General features: G+C 46.3%; 1 protein-coding gene across 3 annotated transcripts in view; it reads left to right on the top strand.

Annotated features, from left to right (window-relative positions):
• The window catches only part of CACNA2D4 (calcium voltage-gated channel auxiliary subunit alpha2delta 4), a 124,443-nt gene that overhangs the window by 33,486 nt on the left and 64,432 nt on the right, over nt 1-26,525 (top strand). For all 3 annotated transcript variants that reach the window (XM_038153507.1, XM_038153508.1, XM_038153506.1), the window contains 13 exons: nt 349-426; nt 1,699-1,779; nt 3,961-4,035; nt 4,967-5,053; nt 8,319-8,390; nt 12,613-12,674; nt 13,360-13,427; nt 13,544-13,589; nt 15,049-15,146; nt 17,301-17,394; nt 18,336-18,431; nt 20,669-20,796; nt 24,898-24,978. In XM_038153507.1, the coding sequence (XP_038009435.1) occupies nt 349-426; nt 1,699-1,779; nt 3,961-4,035; nt 4,967-5,053; nt 8,319-8,390; nt 12,613-12,674; nt 13,360-13,427; nt 13,544-13,589; nt 15,049-15,146; nt 17,301-17,394; nt 18,336-18,431; nt 20,669-20,796; nt 24,898-24,978 (1,066 nt within the window). The remainder of the gene's footprint in view (nt 1-348; nt 427-1,698; nt 1,780-3,960; nt 4,036-4,966; nt 5,054-8,318; nt 8,391-12,612; nt 12,675-13,359; nt 13,428-13,543; nt 13,590-15,048; nt 15,147-17,300; nt 17,395-18,335; nt 18,432-20,668; nt 20,797-24,897; nt 24,979-26,525) is intronic.

The raw sequence follows: 26,525 nt of genomic DNA, 5'->3' as shown, positions 1-26,525 counted from the left end.
TGGTTTTTGCACTCATTGTATAAGTGCTCATGTCTACATTCACAAAGAGTGGTGGGTATAAATTGTGCCACCACTTCTTCAGGTTCCTGTCTCTTCATTAAAACAGCTCTTCAATGCATTTCACTGGCTTTCATCCCATCCTCACCACCCCACAAGAGCAAGCATCCATCCCACAGTCCTCTTGGACACAGAGCGTTTAAAAGTGTTGCCATCTGTAGCAGTGTGGGAGGCAGGGCGGTGGCCAATTGCAGCCCACATCTGGGGTCCTTGGGAGCTGCAGCTCCTTGCACTGGTGCTCCCTGGGGTGCTGCACTTGCTGACACAAGTTCTCCTGTTGTTCTGTGGCAGCTCTTTGCATCCCAGGCTCAGAGCCTGCTGCTCATGACGACAGTGGCCATGCCAGTGTTCAGCAAGAAGAACGAGACGGTGAGTGAGGCATCTGCAGAGGGGACAGGAGGCAGCAGAACTTTGTGGGACTCTAAAGCCAAAGGGCCTCTGAACAAGCATTCAGCCATTAGGGAAGGCAGCAGAGCTCTGGCGGGGTGGATGGGTGATCATTTATCTGTCAGAATGATAGCCTGTCATTTCTTTAAAATAACCCTTAAATATGATGCTTCTTGTTTTATATCTTCCATTTTCAAACCAAGCCTAGTTTACAGACCCTGAAATTTCAGGCTGGAAGAGATGTAATTACCTTGCCTAGTCTGCATTTTATTGCAGATCTTTACTTCTCACATAGATGAGCCAAATACCCTGGTTTTGGCAAAAGCATCATTGAAGAAAGGCATCCAGGCCCAGGCTCTCTCCATCGTGGTTTCTAACTCTTCGTGAAAAAACTGGTGTCTAAATTCTGCTTTTAATTTGTCTGACCTCACCTTCCTGTCATAATGGCTTCCTCAAATTAAAAAGCCTGTACCCTTTAGTAAGTTCTCATGGGAAGCATCTTCTACACTGCCATAAAATCAAACCTGTCTATCTTGATAAGATTAAAAAGGTTGAATTATTTCGATGATTTGATAAGGGCATTTCCTCTGGGGTTTGAAACCCTTTAGACACTCTTTTCTGTAGCATTTCTAATTTCTCAGCATCCTTTTAAAATGGAGAATGGTACCTTAGCATTGCTGTACAAGGGATAAACTTTTCATCCAGGTCCTACAAGTGACTGTCTGCTTTCTCCACCTGGGGCTGGCTGTAGCCTGCATTAGCACAGCACTGCAGTGGGAGCCTGTGTGTATTTTTTCCAGAGTGCTCTCCAGATGCTTATTTAAAAACCAGATCCCCGTGCCGTGGAGGGGGGATTTCCTTTTTTCTAGGTTAACAGTTTAATATTTGGCATTTGATTTAGTTGGCCCAATTTATCAACCTATTCATGTCAGTTTGGATTATTTTCTTGCCCTTATTGGTATTTACACATCCTGAATGCAGGGGTTTGCCCTCAAAACTTGTTTTCAGTGATTTTATGTTACTTCTGAAGCACAGCAGTGAATACTGACTAGTGTTGTGTAGAAATACTCTTCTCCATAAACACTGGAATAAGCTGTATGGACTTTTTGAAATATATTTATTGGTTTTGAATAACCACTTTCACACAAGCCTAGAGGGCATGGGTGCGAAATTACTAGGGAGACAATAATGTGTTTTCAAGTATAAAACTACCCAGGTTTTGCTTCTGAAAATGCATTCTCCTTTGTGTTAAAGCGATCCCATGGCATTCTTCTGGGTGTGGTGGGCTCTGATGTACCACTGAGGGAGTTGTTAAAACTTGCTCCACGCTATAAGGTAAGACTGAGATTATACAGCTGGTTCCTTTGCACAGCAGAGTCACTACTCACACTTCCATGGGCATGACTGAAAAATCACTTCTCTGCTCTGTAGGAAAAACTGTGAGCCTAAGAGAAGAGTTGTTGGATGTAGTGGTTCTGTGGTTTCCATATAGCACCTATGAAATCATTCACTACTACAAGCTTTGAGGCTGCTTCAGCAACACAAGGACTGGGTGATCGAGCAGGTTGGCAAAAGGTCATGGAACCTTTGCATCCTGATGGTCACCAGCCTAAATCCCTCAGAGATGACAGCCTATATTAGAAGAATTGATGTTTTATATCCAGTTCCCAGTGGACAAGAGCTGCCATGCCAGCTGGCAAAAAATGTACTTGTTTCACTGTCAATATTCTTAGCAGAAAAACTGAGAGCTGAATGGATTGTGGAGAGCCAACCTCCTGTCATGCCTCAAGGTTCCTTTCTCCAGATCAGCATGATGGTTTCTTGGCAGGACAGTGTACAGAAAGTTGGCTCTCACTCGCTTTGTGCTGTACCTGGATAGAGTATTTGCTCTCCAGAATTGTTAGTCAAAAAAACTTTCCATTAGCTCTATGTTCAATGTATCTTTAAAAAAAAAATGTTCATCCATAGGAAATTCCCCCTGAGATGCACTGTTTGGTTTGGTTTCTGCTGTAAATCCCAGGCAGTGACCCTTTGTTCAGTCAGGCTGCACAGCAGGAGACAATGAGCACATCCAAGGACCACCCTGAAATCTGGCAATTTGAACCAACATTTCAAGTTTTTGTTTTCTCTTAAATAACTATCAGACAACTACTACCAGTGAGGCAGTTGTCCAAAATCTGATTGCTGAAGACTCACAGGACTGAAAGTGCTGTCAGAGGCTGTGAATTTCCAGACATGGATGCAGGGCAGACCATCAACAGGGCAGATGTAGGAAATGATCCCACAGACAACCCTGGAACTGTGAGTGTCAGGGTGCCTGCACTCAGCATGCAAAGCTGAGTGGGTTTATACAATTTTATACAAATTTATACAATTATTTTCTGTATAAGAATAATGCCTTTTTATCTCCCCCATGTCACTCAAAGGACAGGTATACAATAATTTTTTTTTTTCTTCTGGGCTAAGGAGGGTCACTGTTCTTTCCTCCAAGCAGTGCCAGGAAAGAAGGGGAAAAAAATTTGGATTTCATTATATCAGCAGGAGAACACATCTCAGAAACTCCTCCAACTCCAGACCAGTCTGGAAACCTAGGGTCCTCAACTTGAATTCCCTGGCAAATGGGCTCTAAAAGGACCAGTTCCATCATTCCAGACCTCTGGAGCTTGTATATTAATGATTGTGCTTTTACTGGGCTGGGAAATTTCAGCTTTAGTAGGCCAAAAAAGAAATTTGCTGATCCAGTGTCTTGGTTTCATTTTTGCCACACTGAGTTAAGCCAAGTGTGTTTTTCAAAAAACTGCTTCACATAGAGATGGTCCAAGGTTTTAGTCTGGGATGTGTGAAATACAGAATTGATTCCCTGAATGCACAGACAGACTGTAAATTAGTTACCTCCTCACTTCCCTACGTGCGACAATCCCTCCAGGATTGTCTCTATAGGAATAGAGTTGAAACATTTTTTTTTAAGATAGAAACTTTATTCATTGTTGTTTTCCTTGAGACACCTCTTATTTTGGCAAGCACAGGCTATCTGCAGTTTTTTAGCAACTCAGAGTGTAGCTGGAATTTGCATTATATATGGGCTTGAGCTGAGTAAATGCTCTCTTGGAAATCTCTCACAGATCAGGTCAGCTGGTGTCTGCTCTTATTAGATTATGCTATTCCTTAAAAAGCATTTTAAAACTACAGCATTCCCCATCATAGCCCATGTGCATCTCTGCTGTGGAGGGCTCAGTCTGCCTCTGGGTGCTAATTGTCCACGATAACAATCAGACTGTAGGAGGGCATATTTTTCTGAATGTGCACACAGACCAACTACCTGCACATCCTTCTGTGCATCCAAGCACAGACAGAGCACACAGATATCTGCTTTGGGATGGATTCCATTTTCTGCTGGTCAGTACCTTTAAAAGGAAAACATTTCTCAGTATCGGTGGTGCCAGGGTATCATCAGCTCCCATTACACAGCAGTGTTGGTAGCTAAAGCACTGATTATTCCAATGCCTCTTTCTCCAGCTGGGTGTCCATGGCTACGCCTTCCTGAACACCAACAACGGCTACATCCTTTCCCACCCAGACCTCCGTCCTTTGGTACGTAGAGCTGTGCATCTGGGAGCCAACGCTGGCTGGAACACAGTGACTTTCAGTGCTGCTTCTGATTCCTTTGGGCTTTTTGAGCTGTGAAGGCCACCAGAATCTGACATGCAGGCACCCAGGAGCAGGAGGGCCAGCTGGCCTCATTGCTGAGATGCCCAGCACGGGATGATTCTACATTTCAGACACGTTCTGCTCAGCACCAATCCACCTGCTATAAGCACTAGTGTGGTCACCACAGGAGAAAGCTGCTGTGAAGCCCCATGGTGGCCCTGTCTTCAGAAAGGCAGCTTTGCCCAGGGCCACCACAGGCACCGGGAGTCACTTGAGTGTGGGTAGAGAAGGGACAGGCAAGGGCGCTGCTTTATCCTGCCAGGATCAATTGGCCTCTCCCAGTCCCATTCACGGCTTCTCCCTGGCCCGGAGATTAGTGGAATAGGGAATAGCCCTCTTGCGTCAGTTAGTTCTAGGTGAAAAGTCTCCCGTGAGCGGAGTTAAAGCCTGACTCCCATCAGAAAAGATCTCCTGCTGGTATTATAATGTTAATGGGATTATACTCTTAGCTGCAGGGAAAAAAAACTGATTTCCTGCAGGCAGGGGTGTTGTACTGATTTATTTAGGGGAAGGAGGCCATAGCCTTTGCCTGAGAGTTTAGGTGTGTTCCTGTCTGTCCCTTGCTCCTGGAGCCACCTGTCCCACTGGGACTCCCCTAGCCCCTCACTGCCAGTGTAAAGAAATATAGGACGTGGGACCAAGAAATTTTGCCTTCTACACAAATTCTGCCTCCCGAGTCAGAGAAGAAATGAGACTCTATTTTTCAAATTACACACCAATTCTTAAAGGGTTGGCTTAGGGAGTGATCTAGCTACTTACTTGAGTGTTTTTCTTTCTTTTTCTTTTTTTTTTCTTTTTTTTTTTTTTTTTCCAGTATAAAGAAGGAAAGAAACTGAAGCCTAAGCCGAACTACAACAGCGTAGATCTCTCAGAAGTGGAGTGGGAAGACCAGGATGAAATAGTGAGTGTCAGAAAGTGGATTTAGCCTCTTGCAGCATATCCTTTCTACTACTTTGTGTGCCTGTATGGAAGGTGTGGGGGGCACTCCTGCTATTTTTCTGTGCCTGACTGGCTCTGACTAAGAGAGATGGGTGGTTTACAAGAGGACAAAGCATAAAGCTCCCCTACCAAGTGCTTGTCTTCCTTCCCAGTATGAGTTTTCCTTCTCGTGGAACAAAGAAGAAGTGCTGGGAGGAGGAAGGAAGCATTTTGGAGGATGCTCCAGGGAGCCAGTCTTTCTGTACCAGGCCTAATGCTGCCTTAATACAAAGCCAGAGTAGTTCAGGAGTGTGGCAGTGTCCTGTGATGTCACCCACACATGCAGTATGTGAGACACAGCTGAAGCCACTCCACTAACGAGATCAGGAACAAGGAAGTACATTCATCAAGAGACTAAAGCTTGAAATCACTAATGGTAATAAACGCAGAGGATAAAGACTTCGGAAAAACAAATTCCAGAAACCACCTTACTGCACAGGTGTGGAGCTACTGAAAGCAGTAACTGACCAGAGGGAAAAGATTTTTTAAAAAAAAAGCCAAACCCTTTCCTACTGTCTTTTGAGCAAAATTATTAACAAGTGATAAAGAAGAAACAGCATGCACCTGTAACAGCTGCACACTGCTGCTTTGCACATCTAGGACCCCAGATAAAAAGAGAATATAGAGAGGTTCCTCTGTGGCTGGTTTTATTTTACTCAGAACTAGGAGGAAATAGTTAAATTACTAAGATAAGAACTGAATTTGGAGTAAGATAGAATTAGCTGTGAGACACATGCTTCTGGATTACAGGGGAGACTGCTGAGATAAACTGATCTGATGCTTACAGATATCCACTTAAACAGACAGGACAAACAGAGCAGGAAGAGGATCAGAGTAGCTACTGCCACTAGTGTAGGCCAAGTATAAAGTCAGCATCAAAGGAATTTGGGAGGTGCAAGAGTGGCAAATTGAGAAAGGGAACACAGCAGAACTATGTAATGTGGAAAGCAAGACAAAAATAAGAGGTCTTACATGCAGTGGAACCACCAAGATGCAAGTTGCCAGCAGCTTTGTTGTAGGTTCACTGATCTCTTATAGGACTTCACTCCCATTGCAGTTTTCTCTCCCACTGGAGCCACTTTTAGAGCTATACCTCGTTGCCTGGTTTGCTATTAAAAAAAAATAGCCCAGGAAATGAAAGAAATCTGCTCTCATATTTATTTGGCTAGTGGGCTCCTGCTGTCTGACCAACTGACACTGATACCTGAATGCAAAGACAATACCAAGTGTAAGGCTTCTGTCCATAGGCAATCAGAGTAAAACTATCCAAGGGACAAAAAAAATAATGAAACCAGCATGAGAAACAAAAGCCACTCTGTCTTCCTGTACTGCATCTTCCAGAAGAAAGAAAGGTTGCAGTCACAGAGGGTGCAGAGACATTCAGTGACGTGAGCAATATCTGCAGTGTGACTTCAGCAAGTCTAGAGGCTCTCAAGATACACCCACTGCAGCAGAAAGCTGCCAACATTTCAACACTCATATTTGTAGCTATGGTATTAGATCAATGACAGACTCCACATCAGTTGCTGTATAATCTCAGCAATGCTGATAAGCAGCACATTCAGGCTGGAAAAATATGCCCAAGTGCTAATGATGTGTAATGCAGCAAAAAGAAATCCGGGAGAGGGAAGTTGGCATTGTCTGAAAAACACAGTGCCAGCAATGGCAACAATGGTGCAACCTGCAGCCAGGCAGCAGCAAGGGCTTGGGCTTGCCTGTAAAGCAACACAGGGATATCCAGAGTGTTAGGGGGAAAAGGAGAAGGGTCAGGAGTCTGGAGGGCAGCCATACAAGGAGTGGCTGAGGTCTCTTGGTCTGTTCAGCCTGGAGAAGATTGAGGAGAGACCTCATTGCAGTTATAACTTCCCTGAGAGAGGAAGAGGGGGGCAGGCACTGATCCCCTCTCTGTGGTGACAGTGACAGGACCCGAGGGAATGGCCTGAAGCTGTGCCAGGGCAGGTTTAGGTTGGGTATCAGGAAAAGGTTTTTCCCCCAGAGGGTGGTTGGGCACTGGAACAGCTCCCCAGGGCAGTGGGCACAGCACAGCCTGCCAGAGCTCAAGGAGCATTTGGACAATGCCCTCAGGCACAGGCTGTGACACTTGGGGATGATGCTGTGCAGGGCCAGGAGTTGGACTTGCTGCTCCTTGTTTCCAATTCAGGATATCCTATGATTCTAAACCCAGAACCCATAGCAAATCCTGCAGGCTGTCAGACCAGAATAGAGAGTATGCTGAGACTCTGGAAGAAGGTCAAACACTCTTAGCCAAAAAGGAGTAATAGTACCAGTCAATGTTTTCATTTCCAAGATGTGGGCCTTGGGAAACATGAGCTTCATATTCTAGGTCTGTAAATAACCCACATCAAACAGCCATAATAAACAAAACCATGGCCTTGTAAAGCCAACGCAGTTGAGACTGGCTAGTACCTGAATGGAGGCCTGTTTCTGGAAGTAAGGAAACAATTTGTGAATGAGTAAGTTACTTCCCACCTATTTTTTTTCTATCCAGCCTGAAGCAATAGACTTGATATGCTCTGGCAGGCTGGACCTGAAGTCAAAGCCTCTGTACTTGTGGAAAAATTTCCTGGATCTTTCTTGCAAGAGGCTGAGAGTCACTGTGAAAATTACATTTTACCTTTGGAACCTGGGTTGAATAAAGTGGTCTTCTCACTGCCTACCCTGCTCTCTTATAGTCTTGCTTTACTGTGCTAAACAGCTGCTTTGCTGCACCTCAGAAGTGCTGCTGAATACAGCCTATAATTTATAAATCAGGTTTTAAAATGTCAAAGATCTTTGGATTCAGTCTGAGGGAGTTAGTGGGTTTCTCAGTTTTCTCTTCCAGGCTCTCAAAGCACTGTGCTAATGAATTTCTGGCTGCCAAACAGTGAAGACTGTCACTGGGACTGGCAATTTCATAGATTCCAGATCCTTTATTTTTGCTGAAATACATATCAACAAGCTTTCAGGATAAACTATTACTATTCTGTATCACTTATCAGCTTGATTGTCCAAGGATTCTGATCACTGCAAACAGGATTTCTGTTTAAATGGGCAAGATAGAGCTGGGGAGGAGAGGGAGCCAACAGTGATTCTGTCTGCCAGCCCCTGTGTGTTAATGACAAGTGCTCTGTTAATTCCTGCTGGGTCCTGCTTGGAGACACTAACAGCAAACTTGCTCACCTCTGCAGCTGAGAAGTGCTATGATCAATGGAGAAACAGGCTACCTCTCCATGGATGTGAAGGTCCCTGTGGACAAAGGGGTAAGAAATTATCCTTCTGTTCAGGTCACCCAGGGGAGTGGATGGGAAGTGGATGCTGAAAAACCACAAGGGATGTGGTTTTCAGTGTTCAGCATTCCTGAGTGTGAGGATTTGATTGTTTCACCACATATATAAGGCATGTGCTAAAGACATACACGAGAACATCATAGCAGAGAGAACATTAGAGAACATCATTACACCTACCAACATTCTGCTCTCAGAAAGGTGCTGGAAACGTCTCTCAGCTCCCTGCTTTGTCCAGGCAAAGCCAAAAAGCATGTTGTTCATTGTTTACAGGGCTGGGAAATGAATCAGAGATCTTCAAGAGTTAGAATAGGGGAAGACTATGCTGAACTGACTTAGGCAGAAGGAGATTTGGAGACTATTTTGCCACCCTTTTTCCCTACCCAAAACCACTTATGAAAACTTTGTCCCTCACTTCGTCAGAATGTGATTCCCTTTATCCAGGTCCAGGATTAAATTTCTATGCAAATATTTGCAGATGTTTTATGAAAAGTCCTAGTGAAATGGAGACTTCTGAACACTCCCTACCAGCTCTAGGGCAGGGTTATACATCTTCCTTTGGAATCAGTGCAAAATTATCTCGTACATTTATGTTCACTGGTACTTTTTCATTCACATTTATTTAACTCTCTCGAAGATTTTGGCTTTCATCATTTCCTGTTAGGAAGTATTCCAGAGTCCTGCAAGTTACACTGCCCAGAAGTCTTCTATATTTCAGGAAAATTTTCCATCCTTTATAGAGAGCATTTTTTTTCACTGGCTGGCTGAACTGTTCCCATGCTAAGCCACAGTCAGCATTAATTCCAGCAAACCAAATGCTCACAGCCACTGCTGAAAGGGGGCTATTTCCTAATGAAGACACCCCTCTGTTTCCTCTGAATGGTTGTCCAGCCAGATCTTGTCACTATGGTTTTTTTCTCTCTTTTCTTGGTGTTTGTAACTCCCATGGACCTGTCAATGGCTTTGCTTTTCTTCTTCTGAGCATTGCTAACATCTGCATTTGAACTATCTGCACACTTTCCAGCTATTATGATTGTTCCTGTTGACTCTTTTATCATTTCTGGTGCCCAAGTGCAAGGGCTCCAGTGAATTATGTGACTATTTCCCTGTTGCTCTGCACAGAGCAGCTATTCTCTGCAATAGGATATTTCTGAACAGGGAGCCCCCAATCTCCTTTCTGCTGTCCCTTCAGTTTTTTTCTCCCTCCCACAACTGCGCTGGAACTGCCGCCCTCAATTCTGTGTTTCTTAGCTATTTTTTCCAGTTGCCATTTTTCCACATGAAACCCACTTCTCCTTTCCATCCAGCCTTTCTAATTTTAAGGGCTGTTGAGACACTTTTTTTCAGTATGCAGAGAAATGTTCTGTTTTGTCTTACAGATAGATCCCTGTACAGAAGGGCTGCTAAGGCAGAGCCTGTTCCTCCCATTAGATTTTCTTCCCTCGATGGCCTGTTGTTTACTGTTTCTTTCTGTTTACAGTTCTGCAGCTGGTTCTCCCTTTATATCTCATTTAAGCCCACTTTAACTGTTTCCTTGGAATAAAAGTTCATGAGAAGCTGTTTCCAAGTACTTTATATAAACCCAAATATATTGAATGACCTTTATTTCCTTCATCCATTGCATTAGTTATTCTATCAGAAAAGTAATCAAGGTTTTAGAGCAAGATCTATTCTTTGTAAGTCTAGATTGCTTCATTAGCTAGCTTAACCCTTTTGTGCACCCTCAATAACACTTCTGAATCATCCAGTGCTATCTTTTAGTTCACTATTTTAAAGACATTCTTCTGTTCCCCTATTCAGGGGAAAAAGAAGATAACAGAAAGTAGCCTTGGCAAAGAGATATTTGTTCCATTCTGCAGCTCTGGAAGCCTTATGAAGCACAATAGGGGACTGAGGCTGAGTCTCTGACAATTTTACTATTATCAGAATACACATGGAGTGGAAACCAGAAATGAAGCTTAGTAATTCCCACTTGTACTCTGCTAGCTGATGAAGCAGAGTAGCATTGAAACAAAGTGCTGACAAAGCCTTGAAACAAATAGAATGAGGCACCCAGACTGTGGAGAGAAGACCTGAGTGAAGGGGATAGAAGTTATTCTGTCAGCCATGTAAATGTTGACACCTCACATTGATTTCAGGAAGGTATCGAGAACAGAGTGAGATAAAGAGGAAAAACCAAGGAGCAAATACAGGAGGCAGTTGTTAGGGAGTTGTAGGGGCAGAAATGCCTTCTCTTGCAGCTTGACTACAGAAGGGCTGTGACTGTGAAAGCAAAAGAGAGAGGACATGGGTGGAAGTTGTGGCAAACCTCTGGTAATGGCAACAACCAGGCCTGGATGCCTAGCACAGCATCCAGTCTGGAAATCCACGTGTTCCCAGACTGCAGGGGATGGCAGTCAGCCATCCTGTCACTGTGCTAACATGCCCAGGCTCTCCTGCCTTGAGCCCTGCTATGTAGCAAAGTCCTGCCTGATCATCTTCAGCCGCACTTGGCTCAGGGGTGGCTCTGCTGCTCTTCCATGCCATGGATAAGTGGTGGTACCTCTAGCTGACACCAGAAGAGGGGCAGGTCAGGGGAGAAAAGAAGGAGCAAAACAAGCCCTGCTAAAGGAAAGGGTCTCAGGGTAGTGGCCAGGTCTTTTCTGTGCCTCCCTGCCTCCATCATCAGATCAGACAGGAAAGAAAAGAGAGTTAATACCTTTTGTACCACCCACAGCCACCAAAACACCACCAAGTGATATTCTTTGGGGGTATCGCAGCCCTTTGGAAGATCTTGCACATTTAGAGAAATAACTTCACAGAAAGGGTTATTCAAAAAATTGGAATGGACCGCCCAGGGAGGTGGTGGAGTCACCATCCCTGGAGGTGTTCAAGAAAGGCCTGGATGTGGCACTTTGTGCTATGGTCTGCTTGACAAGGTGGTGATAGGTCAAAGGATGGGCTTGGTGATCTCAGAGGTCTTTTCCAACCCTAATGATTCTGTGATTCTGTGTGGTCTTGGCCCAGCAGAAGAGCTCGTTGTTCAGCAGTACAGCTGCCATGCATGAGAGAGGGGTGGGAAAAGGGGTTAAGCCACCTGCCACCTCCTCACCTAACAATATCCTGAATCCCCATCACACGTAATGATATCCCCCATCCCTGTCAGCACAGTGAGCACAAACTTGGTGCACACTGTGGAGCTGGAGCCCTCTGTGCCTCGCTCTACTTCCAGGGCTGCTCAGCTCAAGCAGGTTACAGCAGGCATGACTTCCCTGGGGAACACTGACTTTTCTGTGTTCACTCCCCTGTCTCCCACACACATCCTCTCACCTCGTTCTCAGACTGGGTCTAGGATTTTAAACATATTAGGGTTCATATATTGGCATAAAGCTTGGATAGAAACTTTCCAGAAACTTTTCTCCTTTGGAAAAGCGTTCCACTGAAATCAACACTTTCCTACAGGAAAAGGCCAGTCTGGCAAACAGATGAAGTTCTGAGGCAGCTTTCAATAATCTGAAATGTCTTCAGTTGAAATGTCAGTCTGAAAAAAATATTTGCGTGTGAATCAAAATGGCTTGGATTTGAAACGGCACTTTTTTTCCAAATTGAAAATGTAATTTTTTTTAACTGATTTTTTTTTTAACAAAATTGGAATATGCAAATGTTTTGTCCCACTTTGGTGTGAAAGCAAATGTCAGGAATATCAGCATTTCCCACAGGAGTGGGGAGACTTGGCCCTGGCTGCCCACCCACGCAGAGAATAGGTTTGCCATTCTGCCTCTCTTCCAACTCCACTCCTCCTTCCTATCTGCCCTTGAGCGCCCCTCCTGCTGGAGATGATGATGATGATGATGATGTGCAAAGCTCTCAGGGTTGCTGTGTCTAGCAGAAGAGCAGCAGGGCCCCAGCATATGTGCTTGGAGGGGGTGAGAGGGAGGGCAGCTTCCCCCCAGCCCTTCCTGCAGCCAGTGCAGGAGCCCTAGAACAAAGAAAGGTTTATCTGAAGCCCTTGTTGGACAGATGGAGTGGCTGCCTGGATCCTAAAAGTCTCAAAGTGCTGGATATGCTGAATACTGCACATTCATGCCAGCCTCCAGCCAGCCCTAGCACGGTGTGAGGTGTTGGTTTTGCTCAGCCTTGGGGACGTTATCGCAGGCCCCCATCACCACTACACCCTTGCTCTGTCAGATGGTCTCTCTTATTCATTCTCTTATTTCAGAAACGAGTTCTCTTCCTCACCAATGATTATTTCTTCACGGACATCAGTGGCACACCCTTCAGGTGAGCAAGGACTCCTGGCACCAATACAGTGTATCAGAAGCCTGATTAGGGACAGCAGATCAGTCCCTTCTCTTCATAAATCTTGCTACAAGTCTTGAGTAGAGGAGTAGGAATAAATTACTTCTTTGTTCCTATTGCCATTAAAGTATTATTTGGGGTCAATTCAAAAGGAATATTATGATTTACCTGAAATTCAGAGTCTGACAGCTATACCTTAGGTAAAGCATATTATTTCCTTTCAGAGAAATGAGACAGCTTAAATTATCATTCCCACTGAATATAGTATATGGTCCTGGTGTATGGCTTTAAAAAAACCTCATTATTATACATTGAAAATTATAAAACAAATAACAAATGAAGGAAACTGGGTGGAGGAGGCGCAGGAGGGGGGTGTTGGGTTTTTTTCCCCCCAGCTGAAATGGTTTGAAACTGGCAGAGATTTGAGAAATGTTATCATTGACCTGAACCTACAATGTTGGCCAAAAAAATTGTCACCAGCAATGCCTCATAACTCTACAGACGGGTTCCTTAGCCCCCTGTGCTGAAATCGGATCTCACTTAATCCTCTTCCGATGATGTTCTTTTCTTTAATAGCTGTGGAGGGAGTTAATGTCATTAAGGGTTGTAGCTGCAGGCAATGACACCTTTCCTTGCTGACAAGCCCTGCTTTCCTTCTTGCCTGCAGCCTGGGTGTTGTGCTGTCCAGGGGGCACGGGGAGTACATCCTGCTGGGGAACACTTCAGTGGAAGAAGGTGGGTTAATCTGAAAGAGACAAGGGAGCTACTCTGAATGTCACCAGTTCTCCTTCCGAGCCTGTATGTGTCTGTCTGCTTCCTCACTGAATACTCCATGTACTCTCTGGTTTCAGGTTTGCATGACCTGCTCCAGCCAGACCTGTCTTTAGCAAATGAATGGTAAGTGGAAGAAATCCTGTCAGTCACACAGGACTTTGTCACGATATTTGGGCAAAGTTCTCAGCAATCTGGTTTGAGTCCACCACCCTCTGGGGCCTAGGGAAAAAGCAGTGCTGTTCAGGTACTGTACCTGCAAAGACCTGATTTTCTCCAGGCAATTGACTTTTCCCTCTTCCTTTGGGAGATCCCACCAAGACCTGGCACATTCCTCTCCTAAGAAACAGCTGAGATTTATCCTCAGTCTTCTGTGCTCACACTTACTTTGTGCCTCCTTGCATTGCTCAGAATTGTCTTACAAAACCTACACTATGTCAGACCTGTTAGGAAATTTTGTTGCAAGCTTGGTGAGAGATTGAAATGCTTTTTAAATCCTAGTTTATTTTTGGTTGCCATCCTTCTGAACTGTGCCTAGACCTAACTTCTGGTGAACACGGAGGTGATTTATGACCCCCATTTCAATAGCAAGCAGAACTTACAGTTTTGCTTGGTTTGGATATGAAACAGGGTGAAGCACGGCACTTTCCATTTATTGCTGTGAGGTTTGGGGTTTTCATGAACCCAGCATTCAGTCCCACTCAGTCACATGAACCCAAGCTGTATCAAAGCCAAAAAAACTATATTCAAGCAGCCCTGCACCCCTTCTCACCTCTCATTACGCTGTCAAGTTTCACAAGCAGCACATTTGAGACACAAACAGCAACTTCTCCTTCTTCTACTCCTGACTTCAGGTGTCAGCTTACCACACTTTACATATTCATTTCTCTTTGACTTTCCTCATAAATCTCTCCTTTCAGCCCCTTTATGACTTTTAATTCTCTCTTATAACCCTTTCCTCTCCCTTGTCCTGACAATGGAGCAGTCAAAATTGGAAGCAGGATAAGAAAACTGGTTTCTTTTATAGCACTGAGCATTTCTAATACATTCTTTTACTTCTCCTCAAACTGTGTCCTAGGCTCCTGCAGTTGTGTCCCCGTGGGACAGCTTTTGTTGTCACCATATCACACTGCAAGATCATTCCTCATTGCACACTTTGTTCCTCTTGTGTTTTTTCTGCTTCTAGTCTGCTCTCACGTTGCAGTTGACCCTCTGCTTTTCAGGTCCCTCCATCACACAGTTACTGTCTACACAGGCACATGTACACATCTTACACAACATAACACAGGAAACTGCTGGCAGGCTTTGGAACAGCTCGGTTGTGTTGTGAGCTTATGCTGGAGAGCACAGCAACCCTGCTGAGCACAGCAGGCAGGTTAATTGCTGTTTGGTTTAGTGGTAGGGTTTGACTTACAGCCACACTGTTAGCTTCAGAGTGGGCACAACATGCAGCAATGTAAAAGTAAAGACTTTGCAGACCAAGGTTTCTCGCTGACTTTCTTTTCACAGTTATTATCATCCAGGAGCATTTGTTTGACTACGGTTTCTCTTTGACCTTTTGGATTTCTTCTCCCCTTCCCACCAGGATTTACTGCATCACTGACATTGATCCCGACCACCGGAAGCTCAGCCAGCTGGAGGCTGTGATCCGTTTCCTCACTGGAGAGGAGCCTGACCTGGAATGTGAGTCCCAGGCATTGAAAGTGCCCTGCTGGGGTTTTCCTGTACCCATCACAAGGGAGAGGGGACTGTGACAAACTGATTAGTGTCAGACTGAGCCCCTGTGGCACTTGCTTACACAGGCAGGACTGAACTCAAGCCCAGATTAATTCACAAGTGGAAATGAGCTGAGGATCCACCTCCTTGTCTCTCCATCAGAGGATTTTTTTCCTTTTCGAAGCTGACACATAACTCAGCCTTACTGGAGGTCTCAGCACAGGAAATACGGGAAAGTGGAAAGCTTGAATGGAGCTTGGTAGGGGCTGCACACCAGGTTCAAGACTGACTGGCCTAGAGGGGACAATGGCAGGAGAAGCCAGGAAAAGTGCTGAGACAGCTCAGTTTCCCAGGGACACCAGGCATCATCCTCTAAGGGCTCACGGTGCCCTCTGGAGAGATGTTTTTTTTCAGAACAAGGATTATTTATTTTGTTTTCCAAGCACAACAGGTAACTGATCCAAGGGAAAAAAATGGTTACAGGATTATTATCTTTCCTGCTCCCCCTGCTGCTCATCCCTTGCACCAGGGTCCCATTCTCCTGCAGCTGAAGAGTGGGATCTCTATCGGGGGCAGAGATGGCCAGCTGTGCACAGGATTGTTTTAGGATGTCCTTCAGCCCCTTTAGTTATGCCAAGTACAAGTTTTTGTATGTAAGGCTGCACCTCAGAGGCACAAACCTTTGGCACAAGGATGGGAATCTCTTAAAAGCAAAATCAACTGTAATCCAGTAATCCTTCCTCTCTTGCACAATGTGAGCAGAGCCCTCCTGGCTGTCCTTGGGAGCAGGCTGGAAAGAGGAGATGTATGCTTTGAAGAGGTCAGGGAAGAGGAAAGTTTCAGGAGAGCTGACTTGGAGAAACATGCAGGCTTGGAAGTGCTGTGGAGGAAAAACAAATATGATTTGAACACATGAATCCTAGACATGGGGGGCCTCAAGAGGGAAAGATCTCATGGTGGGGTCTGATTTTGAAACTTGAATAACAACAGCTATAGAGAGAAGGATCCTGACATCTGTGGCAAAGAAATTTGGAAGAACTTGAGCTAAAACATTAAGGGACACCTGGAACATCAACCCAGAAAGCTTCAGTGCCAGAAACACTGAAATGGTTGGGTGGCTCCATCTAGAATAGCACTGAATGGGACATCTCTGGGACATGATGGTCCCTATGTTCTCACAGATTAGTGCAAGTAGGGCAATCAGAAACAAAGCAGGTCAAATAAATTGGGTTCTGGGGCATGCCATTTAGTACATGATGATACCTTGAACTTTCCTAATCACTTCTTAGCTCCAGTCCAAAGTGGATTAGAACTGGTAGCCTGGACTGGCTTTAGCATGTGGTGAAAAGCAGGACAGGAAAATGTTTTGTGACTCACAGGAAGGAAGGAGGGCTAACAGAGAAGCCAGTGAGCAAAGGGACAGAGTAGAGGCCTTAAAAAATTCTCTAGTGGTTTTGAAGGAAGCTACGTGAGTGGAAGGTGTTGGCTGGTATCCTTTCTATAGATACCCAGAGGAAAGGTCAAGGCAGGGATTTGAGGCAAAGGCTGTGGACAGCCTGCTCGATGCAGGAGTCAAGTGACAGTCTAATGAATAACTTCATTTGAAAGCCTCTCACTTGCCACACTTGTTTAGGCACCACCTTTCCACAGAGTTTTCAGGGGAACTGGTCTGATGATTGTGGACATTAGGAAGGAATTCTTCACAGAAAGGGTGATTGGTTTTTGCAACAGCTGCCCAGGGAGGTGGTGGAGTTATTGTGTCACATTATTGCAACACCATCCCTGGAGGAGCTTAAGGAAAGACTGGATGTGGCACTCAGTGCCATGATTTGGTTGACACGGTGGTGTTGGGTCATGGGCTGGACTTGATGGTCTCAGAGGTCTTATCCAACCTCATTGATTCTGTAATTCTGTGATCTTGGCTGTAACATCTGCTCCTGTGTTTTCCACCACCCAGGGTGTTGCACCTCTTCTCTGCCCTGTAATGGGAGGCCTCTTTTTTGTGCCACATTGATCCACTGTCCTGGACAGGCAGATGCTCCTTACCAAGGGACTCCCTAAAACATCTAAAGAAAAACATGTCTTTCTCTCCTGATTTGTATTCTTCCTTTTTCTCCTTAGGTGATGAGGAGTTGGTCCAGGAAGTGCTGTTTGATGCAGTGGTCACTGCCCCCATGGAGGCCTACTGGACAACACTGGCCCTCAACATGTCCTTGTAAGTGTAGGAGACATAAATACGGATAGAGCGTCACTATGGGTTTATGCAGTGCCTGAAACAGTCACAAACTTTTGCACAGCATACAAGAAACTGTAGAAATAGCTCAAAAAGCTGATAGAAATAGCTCAATAGCTTTAGAAACAGCTTGAAAAGTGTCTCTCAGGAGTGAACTCCAGTAAGCTGGGCCTCCTTGAGAGAGTCTTAAGTTTGGTGAGGGTTTTTCTAGTGGAGAAAAGAGAGATTGGTATTGTCTTTATTGGTGATACCTCCAGATTGAACCTCAAGAAGATAGTGGATAGACTGGCTTTAGTAAACAACTTTGTATTTTATTATTTCTAGTGAGGCACCTGTTGCTTGTAGTGTCTTGTATCATGTCACACAGATCTTCTTTCACCAGACAAAGTGCTACTCACTGATATACATGGCCACTGGACTCCTGTCCCTGTTTCAGATCCTTGTATCCCTACCCTAACAGAAGCTGAGCCAGTGACAATCCTGCTAGGACACACAGTTATCAGCACAGCTTTTAAATAGCTACACCAACACACCCTCTTTAGTCACATTATGCTACCTTGGGCATTCTCTGCATCCCTGATTCAGCCATTCTCCTGCAGTTCTTCTCTTGCACTTCAGCCTTGTGACAGTAGCCTGGAGCAGAGCTAGCAGGGGCAGAGGAGCTTATGGCCTACTTAAAAGAGAATGAAATAAGCAGACTTCAAAGGTTAAAATCTGAACACAAGTCTTAAACCTGCCAGTTGTCAGCCAGTTGCCATTAGCAGGGAGGAGCCACTATCACTCCTGGTGTAAATGTGTTATATTGGAAATGAACTTGGAACCAGGTCTCCAGATGTGGCTTCAAGTTTGAAAAGTCCTCACCCTGGATCATGGCTGTTCTTGTGAGAACTGTTTGCTTCTGCTTGTGTATTTTTGTTCTGCAGGGATACCGAGGCAGGCATTGAGATGGCGTTTCTGGGCACCCGGGCTGGACTCATGAGGAGTGCCCTGTATGTGGGCTCTGAGAAGATTTCCAACAAGTAAGTCCCTAAGCTGCATTACACGGTTTCTGTCAGGGTCTCTGAAGGCCAGCATGAGATTACCACCAGCCTTAGAAATGCTTTTGGGGAGACAGGATGGAAAGAAGCAACACGTCGATGGCATTAATGCTGATTCACAGAATCAGAGTAGGGGCCTTTGTCTTCCTCTGGTTTAAGAAAACCTCCTTTTGAGGTTTTCTTAAAATACTGTCCCAAAGTGCATTCATTTGAATGAAACCCTTCAACCATTCCCTGACTTCAGTCAGCTGACACAGAAAATGCCCACAGTTACTACATATCCCCAGGACCAATTCTGCAGTGCAAAGGCTCTGCACTCCTGTGCCCCAGCAACATTCCAGCTTGGCTGTTTGATCTTTCTGTCTCAGTTCCTCTCCCAGATTTATGCTGGTCTGCCTCTCACACTGCCCACAAGGCAGCAGCATCCCAGTGCCTTGCAGTGAGGCGTTAAGCGATGTGACTGACATCTGTCACATCCCATTCACTCTCTTGTGCTCTCCCTCAAGGCAGAAGGATGTGTGCACTGAAGGGTTTTGACATGGAAAGGGTAGTTTGCATTCTGTTGCATTTTGGATATGCATGCTGCTGTAGGAAAGGACAGGCCACAGAGGCACACCAGCAGATGGAACAGAAGGGGACCATGTGGGTGGTGGTCATCAGCAGCTTCTCGGCAGCTGTTTCACTGTCCCCAAGTTCCCCAAACTTGAGTCTTACCCTCAAGCTCTGCTGTGCCTGAAAGGTGACACTCTTCATGTGTTTGAAGCAGTCTGAACAACTGAGAGTAGTCAGTCTCTGGCAACAAGGGAGAAATGCCGTGTGCTGCAGGAGGCTAATGTGATGATTCCCACTGCTCATCAGGAGCAGCGTTCAGTGCTCCACACAGTCACAGTCACCACACTGCAGAGACAGACACCCACATATCTCACAGGAGGAGCTTCTGGAATCCCCTGAAAGGAAGGAATCGTAAATGAGGAATTACTATGGCAAAATATACAGCAAAACAAGAGTCTGAAAACAAAGGGATTTGCTAGGCAAAGCTGTATGAACCTCCAGGGAAGCAAATCACCTGATTTTCATGAGGTCTCGCCTAAGCACCCACTTGTCTTATCATGCTCCCAGGACACATCCTCTTGCCTTCAGAAGCATCTCTTTGCTCAAGCACTTCAGTTCCTGGCTCTCTAGGAATCACAGAAGCATAGAATTTGTTAAGGGATTGGCATGGACCTTAAAGATATCTGTTCCTGACCCACTCTGCCATGGGGAGGAACACCTCCCACTAGAAAAAGTTGCATAAGGCCTTATCCAACCTGGCCTTGAATGCTGCCAGGGCTGGGAAATCCACAACTTCCTTCAGCAACCTGTTCCAGCTTCTCACGAGCCTCACCTTAAAAGATTTCTTCCCAGTATCTTACCTAAATTTCCGCTCTTTCAATCTGTACCCATTTCTCTTTGCTCTATCACTACAGTTCCTGATAGAGTCACTCTCCAGCTTCCCTTCTTCAGATGCCAGAAGGTTTCTGTGAGGTCTCTGCTCTGAGCATCTCCTGAGGAGATGAGGATTCACACACAGTTGCATAACCTTATGTTTGGGGTGATTTGTTTTTGTAGGAGACTGCCGAATCCCCTTTCCTCCCCTGCTCCCCATCCCCTGCACTAACTAATGGCCACAAGCACCTGTGCTTCCCTCGCCCTCCTGCTCCCGCGGCACTGCTCGCGGCGTGTGCTTCCCGGTGACCCTGCCGTGCCGCCCGCTTCCCTCGCGGGGTGTGCTTCCCGGTGACCCTGCCGTGCCGCCCGCTTCCCTCGCGGGGTGTGCTTCCCGGTGACCCTGCCGTGCCGCCCGCTTCCCTCGCGGGGTGTGCTTCCCGGTGACCCTGCCGTGCCGCCCGCTTCCCTCCCGCCCTGCCCGGCCCTCGGGCCCGGCCGCACCGCCCGCCCGGGGCCGCCGCCGCCGCGGGCCTGGCCCGGGCCAACAGCGGCACCTGGCGGCGGGCGCGGGAGGCGCGGCGGGCGCGGCCGCCCCTCAGGAGCGAGGAAAGGCCCGGCCCTTGCCCCGAGGGGACAGCGGGGGACACCCGCGACACCGCCTGCCCTCGCCCGTAGAAAATCCCCCGGTGGTGAGGTGCGGGCGATGCTCCCGGCCGCAGGTGTCCCGCTGCGTTGCCCCGAGGAGGGCTGCCGCTCCTCCACACCCTGAGCAACGTGTTATCTCCCGGCAGGAAATTCCTGACGCAGAAGGACAAGGAAAGCATCTTCACCATGGACCACTTCCCTCTGTGGTACCGCAGGGCGGCCGAGCATCCCCCCGGCAGCTTCATCTACAGCATTGTCTCAGAGGATGATTCAGGTAACCCCAGGCTAAACGCAGAGCAGACAGAGGGAAAGAGAAAAAAAGCTTTTCACACCTCGCATCCCACACGGCGCCCGTCTCGATACCTTTATCGCTGCCTCCCGCACAGTGGGAAGTGCTGGGACCTGCCCTCTTGGCGTTTCCTTCACACCAGAGGGGCACAGAGCTCATGGCCAAGATGCTGATCACAGCTGAAGGATGGAGCTACAAGGTGTGGGGAAGGCAGTCGGGAATGAGCAATGCAGGGCTACAGAGGAGGAGAAGGATGGAAATGGAAATGCAGATCTTGGGTGGATGGAAAGGTGTAGAGAGGCGGGAGCTGCGGGAAGGCTGCTCTCCACAATACTGCCTCAACTGAGGTCAGATGTAACTCTAGTCTCCAGTCTCCTCAGAAACTACCACTGAGGAGTCTGCACACTTCTCAAACAAAATTTGCTGAGAGTACCGTTCTGGTGTTTAGCCAACTGGTTTTTCTATTTTTGGACGGTTTACGTCCCTGTGGCTTCGAGAGTATCTCTTTTGATATTCTGAACACAAGGTACTTGTGGGGCTGGAATACGCACTAAACATGAGAAGGGAACAGGAGAGGTATTGCAGAAGGAATGAGACACACAGATGTGGCCAGGCTTGGGAGGGAACGTCAGCCCTGCTGGATGGCAGTAACAGCTGGCACTGGTGAGGGTCCAGCAAACAGTCAGGAAGTCTAAGTTCAGAGGGTGTCATTTTTTCCATCACCACTTTCCATGACAGGAAAGGATGGGTTTGTTATGGAAGACATTTGAGGAAAAGGGTGGAGAGGAAGCATTGGTGTCCCACACAGCAAAGTTCAAACATTACAGAAAAGCAAGGAGTGGCTTTTCAATATCTCTTGCTTAAGGTGTTGGTTCCTGTATATTCCTGTGAGGATGCAGGGCCAGCCAGCACGTTCTCAAAGGCTGGAAGAGAGCAAAAGAGCCTAAAAACAAACAAGCAAAACAAAATATTCATGTGAGACTCCTCCACACAAGGCAAAGAGCCCCTTGGTGCTCCTCCCTGGCCCCCAGCTCTCCATCTCTGTCACAGAGCTCAGCACTGTAGCTGTTAAAGCTTTTTGTGGCACAGTGGTGGGAGTCTGGTGGGTGGGAAAGCAAGTAGCAAAGAGAAGAAACCAGCCTGGGAGGCAAGAGATGAACCAGGATGTATAGGGAAAGGAATGGAAAGAGAAAATACTCAAAACCTACAAAAACCTCTTTCTCCTCAGCACCCTTACATCTCACTTAAAAAGCAAGTGTGGAGAGAGGGGGAGAGATGGCAGGAGGGACCTTTCACTCCCCTGCAAGCCATGGCATCTGCTCTTTGGAACAGAATGTGGGTTGGAAAACCAGGCAGTGACATCCAGTGGGATTTCCTAGGGCAGCCATTACCAAGGCCACAGTAGTCACTGCTGGCTAAACACTGGGGTTGTGGCTTGCTGTGGCTTTCTTAGAAGTCACAGCTAGTTTTGGATAAAGACCAAAGACAAGTAGCTGGCACTGTTCTTTGTTTTACATGGCCGTGGGTCAGAAGCTTAAATCAAGTCCAGAACCCCACTCACCTGAAAACCTGGTGCCTGCAGGCACCTTGTAAGATGTAGCACATGGCCCTGAAGACCTTGTGCCCTGAACTGTAAGAGAGATTATTAGTCTTTAGGGATGAGCAGCTGGGCTCAGAGAGACTGCCTGGGAAGGGCCAGGAAATAATACCCAGTGCTTCTGAGACAGTGGTTTACTATAAAGCAGAGTCCAGGCCCTTCCTTGACATCTGATGAAGCAGGGCTGCCCCACATTTTTAGCCAAAATAGGCCACCCAGTTTCTTACTAAATTCTATCAGCTGCTGAAGTCCCCTTTTCATGTTTTCCACAAGTCCCCTGCTGTGACAGGAGGTTTTCATGGCAGATGGGCTTCTAATCATCTAAGAAGGAAAACCCCCAACAGCTCTCTGCTGGGAAGGAAACCTGCAGGAAGTGACTGCAGGTCATCAGAATCATTTATGCACAGCACCTCCTTCCAGTGTCCAGAAGTCTCAGGAATAAAAGGACAGCAGGAAAGCCTCTGCATGTCAAGTAGCACTGTTCATGCAAGCCAGATTTTTCATGTGTTGGGTGGGATTGTTTTTCCTAGAGATGCTAAGTGTATTTTACTTCTTTGTCCCATCCTCAAACAAGACATTTGAGGTTCACCATTGTCCTGGTTTGGGGAAAATTTGGGAGAAAACCTCTAAAGGGGTTTCCCCGAGAAAAAAAATTCAAGTGGCCCCTTCCCCAGCTGCTTCCAGAAAAAAGATTTCCTTGGAGAAAAGTGGAAAAAACTGTTTATTTAACAGGCAAGGCATTCACCAGCACAAAAAAAAAAAAATGGACAATATTAAACAATAAAACCTCTTGCCAACCTGAAGAGATGACAAACGCAGGAAGTCCCTTGGTGGGCTGTAGCTCAGCTCACTCAGTCTCTGGTCAGTCCCTCCAGTGCTGGAAATGCCACGGCCCAGGCCACAGGTGGAGCTGCCACTGCTCTGCTGGGTGTTCTGTCCAGAGCAGGTTTGAACAGGTCCAAGAAGAAAAACCACAATCCAGGGAACTTCTCTGCCTCAGCTAGCTAAAAACAAACTAAAAGCAAAGGAGAGCTCTGTCCTGCTGTCTGTCCGTGCTGCAGACAGCGCGGTCCAGGAGCAGAATGTGGAGGAGTGAGTGCAGTCCCCCAAACTCCACATTTCTTCTTTCCCCCCTTTGCCCTTGGGACAAGTCTCAAGGGTGCAAAACCTATTACAGAACAGACAAGTGGGGATACAAGCATCATACAGCCAACCCAGGACAGCCGTAAAGGCAGGATCACGCTCAAGGCGTGTGAGCTGAGTATTTGTTTCACAAAGGTTTTACTGCTTTTGACACACTTGAGCAGGTTAATCTGGCTTTGATCAAAAAGCAAAAGCAAAATAGTGAGAGCCTAATGGTGAGGCTAAGCTGTGATAGGCACTGAGTTGTGCTCTGGACACACCTATAATGGTGAAGGCAGACATGGAAAGCAGTAACAAATGCTGGAGTTGTGGGGAAGGAAAGAATCCCTGACCCATCTGTCTAAGGCAGAGATTTCCACAGAGCATGGAAGGAGGGGACCAGGTGCAGGCTACATCGATCAGACTGGCCTTCAAACTGTCCCCTGGCAGTTCCCAAAGAGGTGCCCCAGCTGAAGCTAATCTAATCACTTAAAAAAAAAAAGAAATAGAAATGGAATCTGCCACATGGACAATTGCAGGCTGGAACAACTGCCCTGACAAGGAGAGATGGAGTTCAGTTGCTTGAGCCTAGCCAGCCATGTGATTTTAAACGCCCCATGGGAGCTCAGAGATCTGCACAGGGCTGGCAGATGTGTCACAGGACCTACAGGATGCTTAAAGCAGCAGCTCAAGGATAATTGGGAGACCCTGGGGCATAAGAGAGTTTAGGCAACAAAGTCCCAGAAGGCTTTGTTTCTAAAATGGAGTGTGCTCTGGAAGCTCCTGTGTCTGCAGTTGGTAGTGCTGGCCTGGCTTGGGTAAGAGTTAGACATAAACATGGCCTTTGGTGTGCAAGTGTGTCAGAATTACCTGTCCTGCTTCTCCTCTCTCTGCAGAGTTTAGATGGTGCATTGAGCAGAACACCTCTCTGGCCTAAGAGAAGCTCTGCATGCCCAAAATCAAGGAGGCCAATTGTCTTCATTTTATCACGGAATCATGAAACATTTTGGGCTGCAAGGGATTTTAAAGGTCACTTAGTTCCACACCCCTTGCTGTGGGCAGGGATGTCTTCCATGAGACCAGGTTGCTCAAACCCCTGCTCCATCCAGCCTTGGACACTTCCTTTATGTTGAGGATGCCACTTTTATCATGAGCCATAAAGACGAGAAAAATAAAATCTGCTCATAGCCCATTAGGCTGCTTTTGTGTCTTGAAAGATGCAGCCCTCGAAATTCTGGGATGTTTCAGAGTTGAGGAATATGTACACACTGTCCTGGATGAGAAAATGTGGGGGCAAGCTGTTTTTGCTGCATTTTATTCTTCTCTGGGGTAAGCTAACCAAGCCTGCTGTATTTGTGTCTTGACAGAGGGGGGTGGCCTGCCAAAAGTGGTGACAGTGAGCACGGCTGTGTCTGTGTCTGTGGATGGGAAGATGGGAATTGCCGCAGGTAGGACATTCTGGTTTCTCTTTTTATCCTGAATGGAATGGCTGCATCTTGCATTGAGTGTGGGAGCTGAGAGCTGTTAGCTTGTCATTCAGGGGAAATGACAGGAGCCACAATAGCTTGTGGTATTGAGAACTAGGCTCAACAGAGAATAATGGAACAGGTACTGAATGGCTGACAGGCTTTTGAAAGGGAAATGGGCTGCTTGAATGGAAGCTTCCCATTTCCAGTGCTGGTGAACTTGTGGATTGAGACTCTTTTTCTGGAGCAGGAGTAGGTTGGGAAGTCCGTGCAGGTTTAGAACATTGCAGGAAACACTTCTGGCTTTGGAACAGCTTCATGTTTGTGCGTCCCTGTTGTTATCTCAAATGAAAAATAACTTCTGCTGGTGGAATGGGCATGTCTCTAGAACTCCAACTCAGACCTATAGATTGCCAAACTTATTGCTGTATCTGAGCTTTAAACTCCTTTTTGCATACCTTCACTAGACCGCATCTTCTTTTGGAAAATTCATGTAGCACATTATTTCCAACAGAACCCCAAAGCTTTTGAAGATTTACCATTTTCTGTACTAATTGCTTCAGCCTTTATGGAAGTACATTGAACTTAGAAGCAAAACAGAGCAGCCATTTAACAAAACAAACCATTATCAGTAACCCTGGCACCATATGCAACTTAACCACCCAGCATAGGAGTGCTGGGGTAAGAGAAGATGTAGCTCCATGGAAATTGTTTTAGACCTGGAAACAGGGACTAAAGGAAGAGGCTGATGGAACAGGTAATGGAGTAATTATATGCTGTGATGCAAAGCTTCTTGGGAAAGAATGGTTAGTGCTGATGGAGCCTTGCATGGTGGAAGGAATGACTGACAGAATGGACACCAAACAATAACTTTGTTACAGGAGCACCCTGTAGAGAGAAGGCCATACAGCAGATTCCTTCAGATCACAGTCTGCCATTGCATTTGCCTAGGCTGGGTAGGAGACAGGAAATGTTCTTCAATGCTGCTAGTCAGTAAAACTATAGCAAATTAATTTCATCTGATGAAGCATTCCTTAGTTTCCAGGATTTCAGTGAGTTCTAGCTGACAGTGATACTCCTTAATTATCACCTGGGCATTGAGAAAGTACTTAAAAGCTGAAGGAAGTGTTATGAAACAGAACATTTCACTCTTATGCCCAAAGCCAGAAAATTATTATGAAGTCTGCCCAGAGGCACCTGTGAACAGAGATGGTTTCAGCAAAGTTCACATTAATAGGTGCTTGGATGATAGAACCTGCTCCCAAAACTGATACCAGCTGAACTGTTACACCCAGCAGAAAATGAAAGAGCATTGAAACTGCACCAAGGGCCTCTGTGCAGCACTGAAACATTTTTCTAGGCATTATTTTGAGAGGAGAAAATAACATTTTTTTAAAAAGAAGCTTGTATTTCATGATCTTTTTCTTTCCCTTTCCTGACCTGTGGGTTAGAGCAGAGGCACACAAGCAGTTCATCTGTGCTGTGGTTCAAGCCCAGCTGGAAATGAAGCAGCACACAGCCACTCACCC

This window comes from Motacilla alba, chromosome 1A (assembly GCF_015832195.1).
Source record: "Motacilla alba alba isolate MOTALB_02 chromosome 1A, Motacilla_alba_V1.0_pri, whole genome shotgun sequence".
In the NCBI taxonomy this organism is placed as follows: Eukaryota; Metazoa; Chordata; class Aves; order Passeriformes; family Motacillidae; genus Motacilla; species Motacilla alba.
Note: the sequence above shows the minus strand (reverse complement) of the source record. Positions and strands in the feature narration are given on the sequence as shown.